General features: G+C 53.4%; 1 protein-coding gene across 1 annotated transcript; it reads right to left on the bottom strand.

The window, feature by feature from the left end:
- Nucleotides 1-948: 948 nt before the first annotated feature.
- Nucleotides 949-15,667, bottom strand: EEF1A2 (eukaryotic translation elongation factor 1 alpha 2). Its single transcript, XM_050982044.1, has 8 exons — nucleotides 15,568-15,667; nucleotides 13,865-14,088; nucleotides 9,509-9,688; nucleotides 8,207-8,503; nucleotides 3,980-4,130; nucleotides 2,309-2,565; nucleotides 1,987-2,221; nucleotides 949-1,298 (listed from the first exon to the last, which is right to left on the bottom strand). The coding sequence occupies exons 2-8, from the start codon at nucleotides 14,006-14,008 to the stop codon at nucleotides 1,171-1,173; spliced, it is 1,392 nt and encodes a 463-aa protein (XP_050838001.1). The 5' UTR covers nucleotides 14,009-14,088; nucleotides 15,568-15,667; the 3' UTR covers nucleotides 949-1,170.
- Nucleotides 15,668-16,699: the final 1,032 nt, after the last annotated feature.

The raw sequence follows: 16,699 nt of genomic DNA, 5'->3' as shown, positions 1-16,699 counted from the left end.
GTCCCTTGGAAACACCCCTGGAATGATGCAGTGGAAGCACAACTCTCACACCGCCTCCCGCCTTCTCCCTGCCCCACTGTACCACCTGCAGCTGCTCCTCATACTCTGTGCTCCCACTCAGGCCCCTCACAGCTCCTGGCTGGGGCTTTTTGGTCAATCCCAACCACTCAGGAACCACAACTCTTTGGACTGGGACAGCTGCATTGGGTGGAGCTGGGAGAGCTGCACACCTTGGCTGGGGCTGCAAGATTGTGACGGGAGTCAAGACACTGCTCTGAGTGAAGAACATGAGTTTTGGGGCTTCTTGTGAGAGCTGAGTCACGTCTGGGCTGCAGTCGGGAAGAAATGTTTCTGTTGTGTTGTTTGGAAAGGGCTGGGGATCCATCATGTGTGAGGCAGAGCAGCATGTGGGGAGAGAAGGCAGTATCAGTCACAGCTCCCAAAATGATGGGGAATGACAAAGACCCAAAGTGATGTTGCTCACCCTTACAGAGACATGGGGTGCCCTATTTTCCTTTCTTTCAGTGACATAACTGTAGGAGCTCAATTTAAGCCTATTTTGCATTAAAAAATATAATAAGGACCCTGGAAAATTATTTTAGAGGCTTGAGCTGGTTAAGTAGAGGCTGAAAACTGCTGCGAGAGCTGTTGCTGCTTCAGGCTGAGGGAATCACCCGGGACAAGGTAGGAAGGGCTGAGTGCTGGCTGAGACCCGGAATATGGGCTCCCAGCTGTCCTCCTTCCTCCTTATTTCCATCCCAGCCCCTCCCGTGCCTATCCCCACCATCTACTCTAAGTGAGACTACACAACCCCCAGGCAACCCAGCCCCTCTCAGTAACAGATGCACACACACACAGCTCCACACCTTTTGGGTTGGTTGGTTTGGTTTTTTTTGGGGGGAGGGGAGGGGGGATTTGTCTGGTTTTGTTTTGTTTTGTTTTCCACTGTGGATGTTGTACCAGTTTTATTGGTAAAATTAACATGAAGCCTCACAAACGCTGGAACATGCTTTTCCTTTTAAAGAATTTCCACTGGACCTTAATGGTGAGCATCCAGTCGTTGACATATAAACTCTTACAAGCTGATGTGCACACGTGCGCCCGGGGGAGTCGGTGGCAGCGTCCTGGTGTCAGGGATGGTTTCTGCGCGATGCACTGGGAGCCCACGATTCATTTGCCAGCCTTCTGGGCCTTCTGGGCAGACTTGGTGACTTTCCCAGCCCCACCACTCTTCTTCTCCACGTTCTTGATGACGCCCACGGCCACGGTCTGCCGCATGTCGCGGACAGCGAAGCGGCCTGAGGGACAGACAGAGGAGGAATGCCAGTGAGACACCGAGGCTGAGCTCTTTGGGAGGCTGCTGGTGGGACCTACCTCCCTAATCATGGTGCCATGTGCTATCCCTGCCCTTGGAGCAGGTTCCTGCAGGGACAAGCCCTGAGCTAGCAACCCTTGCTAGTCCTGATGGTCTCCTCTATTTAAATTACTGTTTTTTAAACTTAAACCCTATTTCTTCTCTGCAAGCTTCCAGCACTGCTAAACTTGCAGATGTGCAACATCAGACTGGTCTAGTTGAAGGTGTATCTGCCCATGGCAGGGGGGTGGAACAAGATGGCCTTTAATGTCATAGCCAATACAAACTGTCCTAGAACTCAAGCATGGCACTTCCCTGCATTAAAAGGTGGCTTCCACTGAGCAAATTCCTTCCTTCTTCTCCTGACCAGTTGTTTTAGGGCAGAGAGGAGGAAGCATTTCTGTGTTCAGAAACTATCACAGCTTACTAACCATAAAGGAAAGGTCCTATTGCTCCTAGAGGGAAACCCCATCCTTTGGAAACCCAGCTCAGCAGCACATGGGGGAGCAAAAAACCATCCTCAGCTCCCTCCCCACCTAGCTGGGAGAAGCTCAGCATGTCTGGTGTGAGCTCTGCACCCACAGAGCCCTCATGCTCCTCCACAGGAGACCTCCAAAGCACCATTCCCTTACCAAGGGGTGGGTACTGGGAGAAGCTCTCCACACACATGGGCTTGCCAGGGATCATCTCCACGATGGCTGCATCACCCGACTTCAGGGACTTGGGGTTGTCCTCCAGCTTCTTGCCGGAGCGCCGGTCGATCTTCTCCTTCAGCTCGGCGAACTTGCAGGCGATATGTGCAGTGTGGCAGTCGATGACGGGCGAGTAGCCAGCGCTGATCTGGCCAGGGTGGTTCAGGATGATCACCTGGGGGACAGAGCAGTGTCATGGCAAGGCTGGCAGCTGGGGGATGGCGGCAAGCCAGGCGTGGTGGCACCAAGAAGCCCCGCTCACCTGAGACGTGAACTGGGCTGCCTCCTGCGGCGGGTCGGACTTGCTGTCCCCGCAGACGTTGCCGCGGCGGATGTCCTTCACCGAGACGTTCTTCACATTGAAGCCGACGTTGTCGCCAGGCAGAGCCTCGCTCAGGGCCTCGTGGTGCATCTCCACGGATTTCACCTCAGTGGTGATGTTCACAGGGGCAAAGGTGACCACCATGCCAGGCCGCAGGATGCCGGTCTCCACTCGGCCCACGGGCACTGTGCCAATCCCTGCAGAGACAGGGACAGAGTGCAGCAAAATTCAATCTGCTTGGAATATCCCTGGGCCAGAACCTGGATTCAGCAAAAGGAAGATTTCTACACTGGCTGTCATCAAAGGACATGTTTGCTCTTTGCCCAAAACCCCCAAGTTTTCAGCAGATCAACACTGGGATCTTGAAAATCACTATGAGTCCATCCTTCCTACTCAGAGTTTTTTTAAAAAAGAAGTAACCCATAGTCAGAAAGTCCACAGCAATTTGCATGCCCCAAAAGTTCTTCTCCTGGAGCAGCTGTGGCATCTCCTGCATGGAGGACTGGGACATCCCAGTATGTGTGCAACAACACTGTCTGCATTCCTGATGGCCACGCCACCAGCTGTGACAGAAAATGAGGGTGGCTCATTAAATGACTGGGACATTTTGCACCCTGTGTCACCAGGAGACATTGGGAAAATTCCCCTTTGGAGGCATGTGAAGAATGATTGAGAGAAACAACATTGAAAAGAGATTGAATAGGTTGGCCTGACCCATCTGCTCTTCCACATCCACTCTGCTGCCTCCACCTCCCTTCTTCCCACAGTGTCTCTCCTCCCCAAGACTTGTCTCCCAGTAAAACCAGATCCTTTTGCTCCATCTGAGCTAGGGGAGGACACAGACCTGCTCACCACTTTTCACGTCCACTGCAAACAACAGCAGCCTGCATTAAAAACCCAGCTAAAATCCCACGTTCGACCCCTACGGTGCATGTGTCCTTGGAAAAGGATGGGAAAGAGCTGGAAAAGTCTGTGCCCGCCTGATCCAGCAGCCAGGGAGTCAGCAGTGCTCTCCACTTATGCCAGCAGGTCAGAGAGCTGCTGGCATAATAATAATACAGAGGGGTATTTATAGCTGAGCAAAGTGTCCCCATCATCTCTGCAGCGGGAAGGGGACACGCGTCAGCCGCGGTGCTCCCCACATGGCTGGCACAGCTCGGCAGGAGGAGGTGCCAGTGATGGACACCAGCATTTGGGAAGCTGGGGCAGGTCACAGCCAAGCTGCCATGCACCAGCTTCAGAGGCCCTCCCTGCTGGTCTTGTCTCTCACCTGAGTCACAGAATGTTTTTGCTGCCTCCAACTTGCCTGGCCAGCCATGACCTCTGGGACACACAAATTTGCAGCCATTTTGGCATCATGTGTTCCCTGGGGGAGAGGTCACAAAGCTGCTGCTCCTCTCTGGTCCCTGGGCACTTTTGGCATGTCCACCTTCACCCCAGACAGCCCAAGCTCAAATAGGGGTTTTGCCCTGGAGCTACCACCCTTTTCTCCAATATCATCTCTGGTTTGAAGAGTCAAATCCCATACAGTTTCCCAAGAATTGGAAATGTCATTCCCAAACTTCTGTGGAATGAAAACTCCAGTTAAGGCAGAGGAGTGGCAAGGCTCACCTCCAATCTTGTAGACATCCTGGAGGGGCAGGCGCAGGGGTTTGTCTGTGGGGCGGGTCGGGGGCAGGATGGTGTCCAGGGCCTCCAACAGGGACACCCCACTGGCGTTGCCTTCTTTGCGCTCCACCTTCCAGCCTTTGAACCAAGGCATCTGGGAAAAGAGCAGCAACAGAGAACCATAGAATCACAGGACACTTTGGATTGGATGGGACCTTAAAGACCATCTTGTCCCACCCCTCTGCCATGGGCAGGAACAGCTTCCATGAGACCAGACTGCTCCAGGGCCCATCCAACCTGGCCTTCAACACTTCCAACATGCCCTGAGTGTGCTTGTCCTCAGCACCACGAAGTAAACCCAGAGAGCTGTCCCACCAGGACAACATCCATAAAGCCAGTTCTGCCAAGTCCTGGCTTTACCAGGGCGCTGGGGAGCTCCTTCCACTCCACCATCCCTGCAGGTTTATCTGCTCCCCTTTGCTCAATCTCTCTCTCTCTCTCTTCTAGAAACAAGAAACACATCCATTAACAGGAGACAAAGGATGGAAGGGGTTAAAGACAGCAAACTCACAGCCCCCACTTCCAACACCAACCCCTGGGCACTGCACCAGCTGCCTGGATCCTGCCCTCCAGGAATGCTGCCTCCAGCTCAGGGACCACAGGGTCTGCAGCCAAGTACCAGCTACAAAGTGCTCAGCCTTCAGTCCTGGAGTCCAAGCTTCTCCAAGGCGAATCCCAGAGAGATGCTTCTCCCCACTCTCTCCTACTATCATCCCTCCAGGGCCTCTAAACTCTGGCTTGGGAGGGTGCTGCAAACCCAGCTGCTAAGAAACAGGATTGCTTTTCACAGATGTTCCCTTCTCCTGCCTTAAAGTGGGGTTTGAAAGTAAAAACTGCCCAGAAAACAGGTAGAGAGGGGTGGAAATGTGCTCAGGTACCATGGTTAAATGCAGGGAACCACAGTGCTTTGTTGGGGTGATGCTGCACATCTGGAAACTGTAGCAACACCTGGAGCTTGCTGGAAAGAAAAATTTAGTCTTGGGTCGGAGGCAACCCTCACACAACAAGCAGAGGTCAGAGTCTGCAAGGCCATTCCCCTGCCTCTGCACAGAGAGGGTTAGACAGTATTTTCCCATTTTAATGTCAAATGCTTTCTGTGTGTCCCAAATCCAGCACATATTTTGTGGATTTTGTGACTTTTTTCCCTTAGCACTAGTGGCACAGTGCAGTGGGCATGGGGGCCTGGGGTGAAGCAAGACCCTCAAACTGCCCCCAGCTTCACAGCCATCCCTGCAGGATGTGGCTATGCCAAGTCTTGTTTCCTATCCTGCAGTCTGCACCAGCTTTGGGAAGGAGAGAGGGAAAGACAGGATGCAGCCAGGGAACTCAGCTTGCATCCAAAGCATTCAGGTCAGCCCCTTCAGAGGGTCACGTCTGACACCACTGGTCTTTCTTGGTGGCAGTGGCAGGAGGAACCTGGGGACACTTTTGCAGTGGGTTCTTCCCAGGGCACTGCAGCTCTGGCTGTGCAGCCAGACCCAGAGCCAGGCACAGCTTGGCAAAATGAGAACTGCATCCAGGCACTGAGGGAGCCTCGTGTTGTGTGCAGGATGACTCAGAGCTTCCCCCACTCTGCTGTTGCATGGCCCAAACGCCAGGCAGGGACCTGTGCCAGCAGCTGCCTGGTGGCCACCTGCCCACAGGCTCTGCTCTCGAGGATGGTGGCCACCAAGTGCCCACAGCTCTCGTCCCTCTGACCCACACAGCTCTGGCACACAGGAAAATAACAACCTCTGCCCATGTCCTTCTTTCCAGGGGACTTCTGACAGGCCAAGAATCAGGCAAAGATGAACTTAGACACCTTCTGGGAACAAATCTCTGCAAAATCTCAGGGCAAAAGGCATCTGCAGAACCTGGTTTGTGCTGCCTCCTATGGCCACCCAAATAAAACCTCTGTCACGTACTCCCCAAATCTGCTCCCCAAAGAGTAATTCCTACTCTGTCACTCCTATGGCCAAAGCAGGATCTGACCAAATCCTGAAGGCAGACAGGCTCCAGCTCCCCAAAATAACAGCTGAGCTCCAGCTCTTTAACACTCAAAGTTTATTTCACAGAGCAGTTGCCTTTCCCTGATTTTTCCCAGCCCATGAGCACCTCAACACCCCCACGCTCACACCCCAGTGTTGAGGCTGCAGCCCCAGGCAACCACACCAGAGACTGGGAGTGTTTGGGTTGCAGCATCCCCTGGGGTGAAAATCTCCCCTACCACAAGGAATGGCCCCATTCTGCCAGCTGAAGCATCACAGAACTGCTTCACAGAACACCCCACTTCCCAAAAAACTCTCAAACACCAAACTTTGATGGAAGCACAGCCCAGCTGTCATTTTTTTCAGTTGGCCTTGGGATTCTGTGCAACCAGGCTGTGGGCTGGAGTCTCCCACACAGAGCCAGTTCCAGCCTGACGTACCACCACACCCCCCTTGCTCAGAGGCAACAGGAGCTGCAGGGACATCATGGCTCTAATCCCCACTTTCTGATAAGTCCCCTGACAGACAGACAAGTCACTTGACTGCCTTGCGCTTCAGTGAAACCTGTCCAGAAATTACAAGTGAAAATAATCAGAGCTTTTTTAGGCGAGGAAAGAGAGAAGAGACATCTACACCAGGTTCCTACTTAAACTTTCCTGGAGATGGTGCAATATGAGGAGGAGGAGTCTGTCCCTAAACCCTGTCCAGAAGAGCTCATGCTCTTCCAGACCAGGCCAGGTTTTCTTCCCAATTCCCTAGGAGCCAGCTGGTTCCTTGGGACAAAGGAGAGAGTTGTTTCATCCCCTGCCTTCTTTCAGGCAGCACATGGCACTGGGAACCTGCCCTGAGACCCCTCTGGAGGAAGAGGGTCACAAAGCCCCTCCTGCTCTGTGCCTCCCCTCTGCTGCCTATTTATAGGAGAATTGTTCAGGATCATCTTCCCAGCCCAGCAGCTGCTGACATTTGGAGCCTGCCTGATTTGAGGCACTCAGGAACCACGGGGCTGGGTTTGGCATGGCCGTGGCTGACCTTTATCCCAGCTCTGCTCCTCAGGGAACAGGAATCTCCCAAGCACCCCGATAATTCCTTCCTTCCAAGCCATCCCAAGTGAGCTGCCTTTCCTGTGCAGTGCAGGATCTGTGTTTCATGACTGTGTGAGTTTGCATTGCAGCACTCCCCTTCCTCAGGCCTGTGACCCCTGACCTCCCTCAGTTGCTGCTGGACTCATGGATTGCCTCACTCATCACAGAGCCCTGCCCTCATCCACCGGTGATGTCCTGAAGTCCCCCTAAGCATCAAATTTCCCATTGGTTTCACAAGAGATTCCTGGGGTGTCTGATCTGAGCAATTTGCTCAAGGTCACACAGAAGTCACCAGGAGAGCAAGGAGCTTCCGCTGGCCAGAACTTTCCAGCCCATCATTTCTTTAAAAGACTAACCCTGAAGTAGCTTTTTCTCCAACAAAAGCAGTGTCAGAATAGTTGTGGGCAGCCTGTCTGCCAAAAACCTCCATCCTTCTTAAGCTGGTGTATGGAATGATGGCATGGGCCCACCCAGAGCACCCTGCCTTTTTCTCCCCACCATCCCCATCACAGAGGGAGTCAAAACCAACTGGAAAAGGAGCAGCCTCAAAGGGATGCTCTAGGAAACTGTGGTTTTGGCATGGGAATCCTGGTACTTCCTGGAGAAAATGTCACCTGTAGGAGTGAGATCCCAGCACTGGAAGAGGAGGTTTGGCCACTGCAGTGACACAGAGCATCGACAGGAAAGGGGACTGAGACCCAGCTGCACTGTGGGAGCTGCTCCAAGCCTGACCCCAGATTGTGTTATTCCCCTCAGAAAACAATGCCCTAAAAGCACACCAGCTGCTCCTGCTGAGAGTGACAATTGCTGCTCTAATGTCACCATGAGTTCTGACAAGGCAAAAACTTCAAATCCCAGCCCAGAAGCAAAGCCAGACAGATCATCTCCTGAAGATGCTCATGTTTAGCTGCTGGGGTGCCTGGCCTGGGCACAGCACCCAAGAACAGTGAGCCCTTCCATCCTGCCCAGGGCCAAGCAGAGCTCCATGACCCATCACCTGCTGCCAGCACAGACCTTTGTGCACAACGGGTGCCCGAAACGCTTGGAGAGCACCGAGCTCATCTTCAGCCCGGGTCAGGATCCTCAGGGTGGGGGAGAAGTGTAACACAAAGCTCACTTACATTGGGAGAGGGCTCCAGCATGTTGTCTCCATGCCAGCCCGAGATGGGCACGAAGGGAACTGTGGCTGGGTTGTAGCCAATCTTCTTGATGTAGGCGCTGACCTCCTTGACGATCTCGTCGTAGCGCTTCTCGCTGTAGGGGGGCTCTGTGGAATCCATCTTGTTGATGCCCACGATGAGCTGCTTCACCCCCAGGGTGTAAGCCAGCAGGGCGTGCTCACGGGTCTGCCCGTTCTTGGAGATGCCAGCTTCAAATTCACCCACACCGGCAGCCACGATCAGGACAGCACAGTCAGCCTGGGGGGAGAGAACAAGTGAATTGCTGCAGCCCTGGTGACACCCCAAGGGCTTTGAGGGATTTACAGATGACTCCCTGCCTGATTAGCTGCTGGTCTGCCTTGAAACTGACCCAACTGTGCTATTTCACACTTACCAACCCCACATGGTTCTGCATTGTGGGTGGGAAACCAGTGTGGATCCCTTCTGGATGCAGGACTCTGACCAGGACCTCATCTTGATCATCTACAGACAAGGTTTTATCTAAAACCATGCTAAAGTCTTGCAAAAAACCTCCCTGGGTGATGGGTGTGACTCCAGCCACGGAAAGTGTTCCCTAGATTTGCTTTTGTACCAAAACACACAGCAGAAGCTGCCCAGGTTTGGCAGTAAGTCATGCCCAGTCCAACTGGTACCTCAATGGAAATCTCACTGGGCATGCAGTGGGGTTAACTCAGCACCCATCAGTCACAGGGAGATGCAGGAATGTCCCACAAAGCAATGAGGGGAAACCACCCTACTCAGGAAGAGTAGGCCATTGGGTTTGGCAATATAATGTGGGACAAAGACAGCTGTTTTGAGGAAAAGGAAGGAGGAAATATCTGTGGAGCCTGCTTTATCCAATAAAACCCAGTGTATTGTTGGAAGTTGCTTGTATATCTCATCTGCCTGAGGCTAAAATGGTGTGGAGATGCCCTCACACAAAAGTCTGTAGTTTGCAGCATCCCAGCTCCCAGGCAGACCACACTCATCCCACCTTATCACGTGGGTGGAAACGGGGTGGAGAAACCATCCCTTTGTGCCCAAAGACACCCTTTCTGCCAGACAGCCAGGGAGCTGCAGGACCATGGCGTGCTGGGTCCCCTGGTGCCACCCAGTCTCTTGGCTGGACTCTGCTGAACACTCCTCCATGTCTGCTCTCTCAACTCCCCACCTCCAAAAGGACTCCAACAGCACCTGCATGACCCTGAGCTTGTGAAGAACCCCAGCCTCCCCTCCTCCCATCCCCTGGGTCCCATCCCTCACCTGGGAGGTGCCGGTGATCATGTTCTTGATGAAGTCCCTGTGGCCAGGGGCGTCAATGATGGTGATGTAGTACTTGGTGGTCTCAAACTTCCACAGGGAGATGTCGATGGTGATGCCACGCTCACGCTCGGCCTTCAGCTTGTCCAGCACCCAGGCGTATTTGAAGGACCCCTTCCCCATCTGGCCAACACAGAGGCAAGAACGAGTGAGAAACCCGAGCCCACAGCACTGGTGGTGGCCTCCCACCCTCCGGGGCACTTCCCAAGCTCACACAGGGTCACACTGCAAACATTTAAAGGTAAAATTCCCTAAATTCAGGATCTATTGGTGGTTTATTTACTAAAAAATGCAGGTGAAAGGAGATATTGTTCTCAACATGTTCCTCAACAGGATGCAGGAGAGTCTGGGAGAAGAGCCATGAAGTGAATTTGTGAGTGGGGCTGGGTGGGCAGGACGTGGAGGCAGCAGCCCATGAGGTCTCCTCCATGAAACACCATGGTTCTGCACTGCTGCTGGGAAATCCTGTACAGAAACATGGAAAGCTGCTTCTTGTCACACTAAATGTCTCTGAGAGGATATTTATATACTTATCCCATTTCCTAATGCTAATGGAGTTATTGAAAAATGTCTGTTGATGAGATTTATTTTATTTCCCACGGCTTCAAAGAGATGCACACATGGGGACATGGTCTAGTGGTGGGTTTGCCAGTGCTGGTTGGACTCAACGATCTTAGAGGGCTTTTCCAACCTAAATGATTCTCTGATTCTGTGATTTTAATCCATGACTCAGACCTGTGAGGCAGCTGGGTAGTGGAAAAGGGCATTGCTACACGAGTGAGCCCAAAACTGGCAGGGGTGGAACAGGTTAAAAGAAAATGAAATGAGAAATGGTTGCTACGAGCAGACTAGAAACGTGATTGATTTTTGCCACAGAGTGTGCAAATTCACAGGAAAAGCTACTGTGAGCTGCAGCCAGACCAACTGTCGTTGCCAAATGGCCAAAATCTCAGCCAACATTGTAATGCAGGAAATCACGCTGGGGGAGATTAGCTCCAGTAAATCTTTCTGCCCTGTGATAAAGCACATTCCCTGGTAAAACCACGGTGGCACTTCTGGAAGACCTCCTCCTTTGGGCTGGAGCCCTTTGACGTCACTGCACCAGGGAGAGCTGGATTTCCCTCCAGTGTGGAGGTCATGCTCCCAGCCTGAGCTGGGATCCTGCCAAGGTGGAGATGGGGCAGGAGAAGCCCACCCTTGCTGGCCACACTGTGAGCTGGGACAGTCAGGGGAGCTTGGCCAAAGCAAGGGGTTAAAATGGGCTGCAGCCATCAGCTCCTGACCTCAGATACAAGGAGGTTTTAAGGTAGAGAAAGGAATTTAGGTCATTTGCAGATGATTTAATGGTCTCCTATTGTTACACAAGGTCAGAGCTGGGATATCCTGCTTCCTTCCTTCCTTCCTTCCATCCATCCATCCATCCATCCATCCATCCATCCATCCATCCATCCATCCATCCATCCATCCATCCATCCATCCATCCATCCATCCATCCCTCTGTTCCCTGCAATCACAGCTTCTCCTGGCCTATTATCAATCATGGGTCAGAGGGAAGCACTTCCCGATGGCAGGTACTGAACACTCCAGTGATGAGTCCCCCCCCAGGAGAGAGAACACAGCATCCCATCCAAACCTGCCCTGCCCACACCCTGCCCAGGGGCTGGTCTGCTGGTCTGCTCCATCTCCCACACTCCAGCCCTGCTCTCAGCCAGCACAAGGAATTAATGGTGACAGCCTGTTTCATAACAGCTGAGTGCTGCGATGACTTTGCAGCTTGCTCCAGAGGATTAAGGGCAAAATCCTAAAGCCAGGGGCAAGATTTCCCCCTCCTCAGAGGGGAGGCCAGGTCTAGGAGGTGATGCCCCATCTCTGCTGGGAAGCTGAGAGCTCTCACTGCCATGGAAAAATCCAGAATCAAGTCTCTGCTCCTGAGCATCTTCCTGACACTGGATTTAGCAAGGGGGTAGAGGAGGAGTTTGGAGGTTTTTAGAATCACAAAATGGTTTGGGGTGGAAAAAACCTCAAAGATCATCTCATTCCAACCCGTCTGCTGTGGACAGGGGCACCTTCTACTAGACCAGGTTGCTCCAAATTCCATCCAGCTTGCCCTTGAACGCTTCCAGGGATGGGGCCAGTTTAACCCTTTCCAGCACTCACGTCAAACTCCCCCTTCCCAGGGAGCAGGGAGGAGTCATCAGAGTGCACTCATTTACTGCTGGAAATGGAGACACAGCAGGGAATGGTGCATTTGTGCATTGCATTAATAATGGGCTCTTCTCGGGCAGGAGGTCAATCAGCACATCCCACAGCCTCTCCCCCACCAGCAGCCTACTCCCTCCCTTCAGGATGGGGAAACTGAGGCACAGAGCAGACCCCTGGCTCTCCCATGGCAGCTGAGTGGGAATCAGCACCTTCTTGCCATCAGCCATGATCACACACACAACCAGCTGCTCATCACGTGTGAGACCCCCCCAGAGCTCGGCATCACACGTAACGTGAAGACAAATGAGATCCTTTATTTAGCGAACAGTTTCCCTCCTTTCACGGGGTGTATTCAGTTACCCAGGGCTGGTGTTGAAAAACCCAGGGTATTATCTAGCTCTGCACAATACCTTCCCTGTTCAGTGCCAGAAATAGCCTGAATTTCCCTCATCGAACCCCAGTGGAGGCACAGCTTTCTATTCGGAGGCCACAAATACTGATTATTTTATTTTTTTTTTTAAACAGAACAACTCTTCTTTCAGAGATACTGTTACCTCTGCCCTTGAATCAAAAGGGGGAAAATAAGAGAGAAATCCTCGCTCTTTTCTCTTTAATAAAATAACAGACCCTGGGGTTTTTTTGTTGGCCTTTTGGGTGCACGCAGGCCTCCATTTCCTGTGAATGCCACCTAATGGAAGCAAACCCTTCCCCAGCCCTGCATCAGAAAATGGAGTCTGTAAGCTCAGTCAATAGGCTATTAATAGCAGCCTCCGGTGCCCGCGGATCCTGGCAAGGCAGTGAAAGTGCCTGTTCAATTAAAATCACTGCAATCACATCGACGAGAACCTCCCCATGCCTTAGCTGATCTTATAGGTAAAGGGGGGAATTGGTGGGAGGATATCAGAAATCATTTTAAACCAGGGGAGAGGGATCATTCTGCATGAAGGAAGAGGCTCTTTGGGTTAAGGATGCAAAAAAAATGGCTGAAAGTGAGGCAGGAAAATAAGGGATTTAGCTCAGATGCTATCGGCAAATGAAAAAGGTTAAGACAGACAGAAAAATGTGAAATCAAAAGTGGCAGCTCTGTAAATCTCTTTTTTCTTTTTTTTTTTTTTTTTTTTTTTTTTTTTTTGTCAATGAAATGTGAGATCCTGACCAGAAAAAAAAAAATCTAAAAAAAAGGAGGGATATCTGCATTCCCAGAGTGATGACGACAAGCCATCTTCTGAGTGACAGGAGCTGCCCTATGGATAACACAGCCAGGCTGTTCCTGGCTCACCCACCTCTCTAGAATTTACCATCATTAATTTCTCAGCACTCCCAATTGACATTTTTCTTCCCAAGACTGTTTTTTCCTCTTTAATCTCGGGGTTTGCCACATTACAGGTATCAGGTGGTGCTTTACTGTGTGACAGCTTCTAAATGCATGCACGATAAAATTGTTATAAAATGCCACCCTTGCAAGGGTCAAACAAAAGAATTTAACTTCAATGCTTGGATTTCCAGCCAGTTTTCTGTATCATAGGCTGCCAGTCACACTACACACCAGACTACCTGCCTGAGGAAAACGGGAATGAGGTTTTTCAACTGGATCAAATGATTGGTCCAGCTGATGCTGCACCTTGTCCCCAGCAGGCACTGGAAATTGATGCTTCAGAGTGAAATTCAGGCAGCCCTGACCCATGCAGGGAGGGATTATCAGGTTTTCCCCCTCACACACCATATTTAGAAGGAATTTCATGCCTTGAAGCACCATGGTTTGTGGCTTTTCCAGAATCCTAGTGATTACTGCTGGTTCCCTGACCCGTCTTGCAGACCTCGCCGTGCCTCTGCCCTCATTAACAGCCGGCAGCAGGGAGTCCCCCAGCTCCGGAAAAGAGGGTGGCCAGTGCCCAAATGGCCTATTTTCCCAAGGCCAGAGAAGTCGGGAGGACCCAGGGGCGCAGAGGGAGAAAAATAGATGGGAACAAAGGGAGAAATGGAATGTAAGAGAAGGGCAGCACCAGCAAAAGGGGAATGTTGCCTGCGGGATCAGCGTGGAGCATCCCCGCGGGTGGGAATGCGGGGTAGGGGCAGGCTGAGGGGCGGGCTCCTCACCTCGGCAGCCTCCTTCTCAAATTTCTCAATGGTCCGTTTGTCGATGCCCCCGCATTTGTAGATGAGGTGCCCGGTGGTGGTGGATTTCCCAGAGTCCACATGCCCGATGACGACGATGTTGATGTGCGTCTTCTCCTTCCCCATGCTGCTGGGCTACGCGGGGCTGGCCGGGGCGGGCGGCGCTGGGGAGGGCGGTGGGAACGCAGCTGCCTTTTGGGGGGAGGCTGCGGGGGAAGAATCAGGAGCGTCAAAAAGAGCCCCCCTTGTGCCAGCCCCCTCTCAGCCCTTGGGGAAAAGCTGTCCTCCCCTCGCCCCACCTTCCCGCTGGACCATGCGCCCGGGGGTGCCCGGCCTCGTCTGGCAGCTCTGCCCGCGCTGGGTCAGAGCCAGCGTGCCCCCGGAGGAGGCCAGCCGGGCTATTTCGGGCTGCCACGTCCAGCCTCCAAGTCTCGGCAAGACGCCGTGTTTGTCGGCATCTTGCCCTCCACCGCGGAGACCCCCAGTTCCCAGGGCTACGTCATCGATGCTTCGAAGGTGCCCTTCCCTCCTGGAAAACCTTCCCGACACTCAGGGCTGCTCCCGCTGCCTTCTCGCTCTTTCCAAACCCGAGGGCATCTCCTCCGTGCCCTGGGAGGAGCCGAGGGTGCCCGTCCTCCCGGGCTGCTCCCACCACTCCCCAGCTGGGCACGGTTCAGGTGACAACAGAGTGTCTGCAAAACGGGGTGGACAAAAATAGCCCTCGCCTGCTCCCCCAAGCAGGGCTGGAACAGCGGGGCTGCCCAGGGCTCCTCTGAGCCCGCGCTTGGGCGGTTTATTTTATTTTGCTGGATGGAACAGAGGGAGGAGGCTAAAAACGCAAACGGATATATCCGGGGAGCTGTCCTGGCATCTCCCGGCGTTGCCATGGCTCTGCAGCGGCACACAAACCGGGCACAATTAGGAGCTTTAATGTGACGTCTAATAAAATCCAATTTCACGAATCTGCCCGTAGAAGTAAAGGAGGTCAGGAGGAGTTTGCTGCTCTAATAGCGATTCAGTCATGCGGGTGGTAACATTCCCAGCGAGAAGCTTCCCTGGGCAGCAGGAGCGGCGGCTGTCCCGTCCCTCCTGCCCTTGAGCCCTGCCAGCCCCGATCTGGCCATTTTGCGGCTCCACTGAGATGCTCGGTCCCGGAGCTCCCAGTCCTGGGTGCGGGTCCTTCTCTCCCCTGCAGACCCCTGGCACACCGGGGGAGATGCAGGGTCGCTTTGGGAACTGGGGAATTTTTTTTTTATTCTTTCCCTAAGGAGCTAAAGACATCCCTGCCCATGGCCGGGGGGTTGGAACGAGATCATCTTTTTAAGGTCTTTCCGACCCAAATCATTCGAGGATTTTATGATTCTAAAGGCAAGGTGGGGGGAGGGGAGGGGGGAGCTGGGGGGGATTATCAGGTTTTCCTCCTCATGCACGATATTTAGAAGGATTTTCACGTCCTGAAGCACCACGGCTTGCGTGTTATTTCCCACCTGCGGGAGGACGCACCTGCGGGATGAAGGAATGGTCCAGCCCCATCCTTTCCCTCCTCGGGGTACCCCCCATCCGCAGGGGCTGACAGCACCCACACACGGGAGGGGGGCACTGATGCCCCGCAGCCCTTGGGGCAGGACACCCCCCCCCGCATCCCCGCTGTCCCCCCCATCCCGCCGGGGTCCCGCAGCTCTTACCGGGGCGGCGGTCGGGGCGGCCAGAGGCTGCCGGCTTGGGCTCCGCCGGCTTTATCTCCGCGGGAGGGGCCCACCTATCGACGGCGGCAGCGCAATGCAGCGGCCCCCCCGCACTACGGCAATGCGGTACCGGGCGGGGGAGGAGGAGGAGGAGGAGGAGGCGGCGCGGGGGGGACGGGGGGAGGAGGACGAAGAGGAGGAGGAGGAGGAGAAGGAGGGAGAGGCGGGAGAGACGGGAGAGACCGGGGACTGGGAGGGAATGTGTAGGGATGGGAAGGAGGTGGAAGGATGGGAGATAAAGGGATGGAGGAAGATGGAGGGATGGGGAAAATGGAGAGGGATGGGAAGGTGAAAGGGTGGAAGGCTGAAGTCAGAGGGAGACGGCAAGATGGAAGATGGGGAGATGGGAGGAAGGTGGAAGGAGAAAAGATGGAGAGGCAGGAGACGTGGAAGATGAAGGCATGAGAGGGAGGTGGAGAGACTGAAGGCAGAAGGATGGAAGGATGGGGAAAATGGAGGAGAAACGGAGAGGTGGAGGGGTTTAAAATGGAGGGATGGGAAGATGGAGAGATGGAAGATTGAAATCAGAGGGAAACAGCAGGATGGAAGATAGAGGGATGGGGGAAAGATGGGAGGATAAAAGATGAAGAGACAGGAGAGAGGGATGATGAAGTCATGAGAAGAAGATGAAGGGATGGAGGAGATGGAGAGACTAGAGACAGAGGGATGGGAGGAAGGCAGTTAGATGGAGAGATGATGAAAGTGTTGTTTGGAAGACAGGGGAAATGATGGAAGTGCTGGCCCTGGGAGAATTGGGCTCCCTGTGGCAGCCTGGGAGTGAAGGGACAGGGCTGGCTTTGGAGGGGGCCACCAAATCCCACATGCCTTGCTCTGCCCCCAGCATGCAGAAGGGCTGTGCTCCCACCAGGGCTGGGAGGAGAGGGGTCCCTGCAGGGCACAACACGACCTTGGGCAGACCCTGGCACTGCCCCATATCTCTGCCTCACTAGGAGGCATCAGTCCAGGAGCAAGTGACAGAGCAAGGGGCTAACACAGCAAAACAGATCTCTGCAGCTGCAACACATATGGGGGCTGCTCAAAAATTTGTGATTTAACAACATCATCTCATTTT

Source organism: Serinus canaria, chromosome 20 (assembly GCF_022539315.1).
Source record: "Serinus canaria isolate serCan28SL12 chromosome 20, serCan2020, whole genome shotgun sequence".
Lineage (NCBI taxonomy): Eukaryota > Metazoa > Chordata > Aves > Passeriformes > Fringillidae > Serinus > Serinus canaria.
Note: the sequence above shows the minus strand (reverse complement) of the source record. Positions and strands in the feature narration are given on the sequence as shown.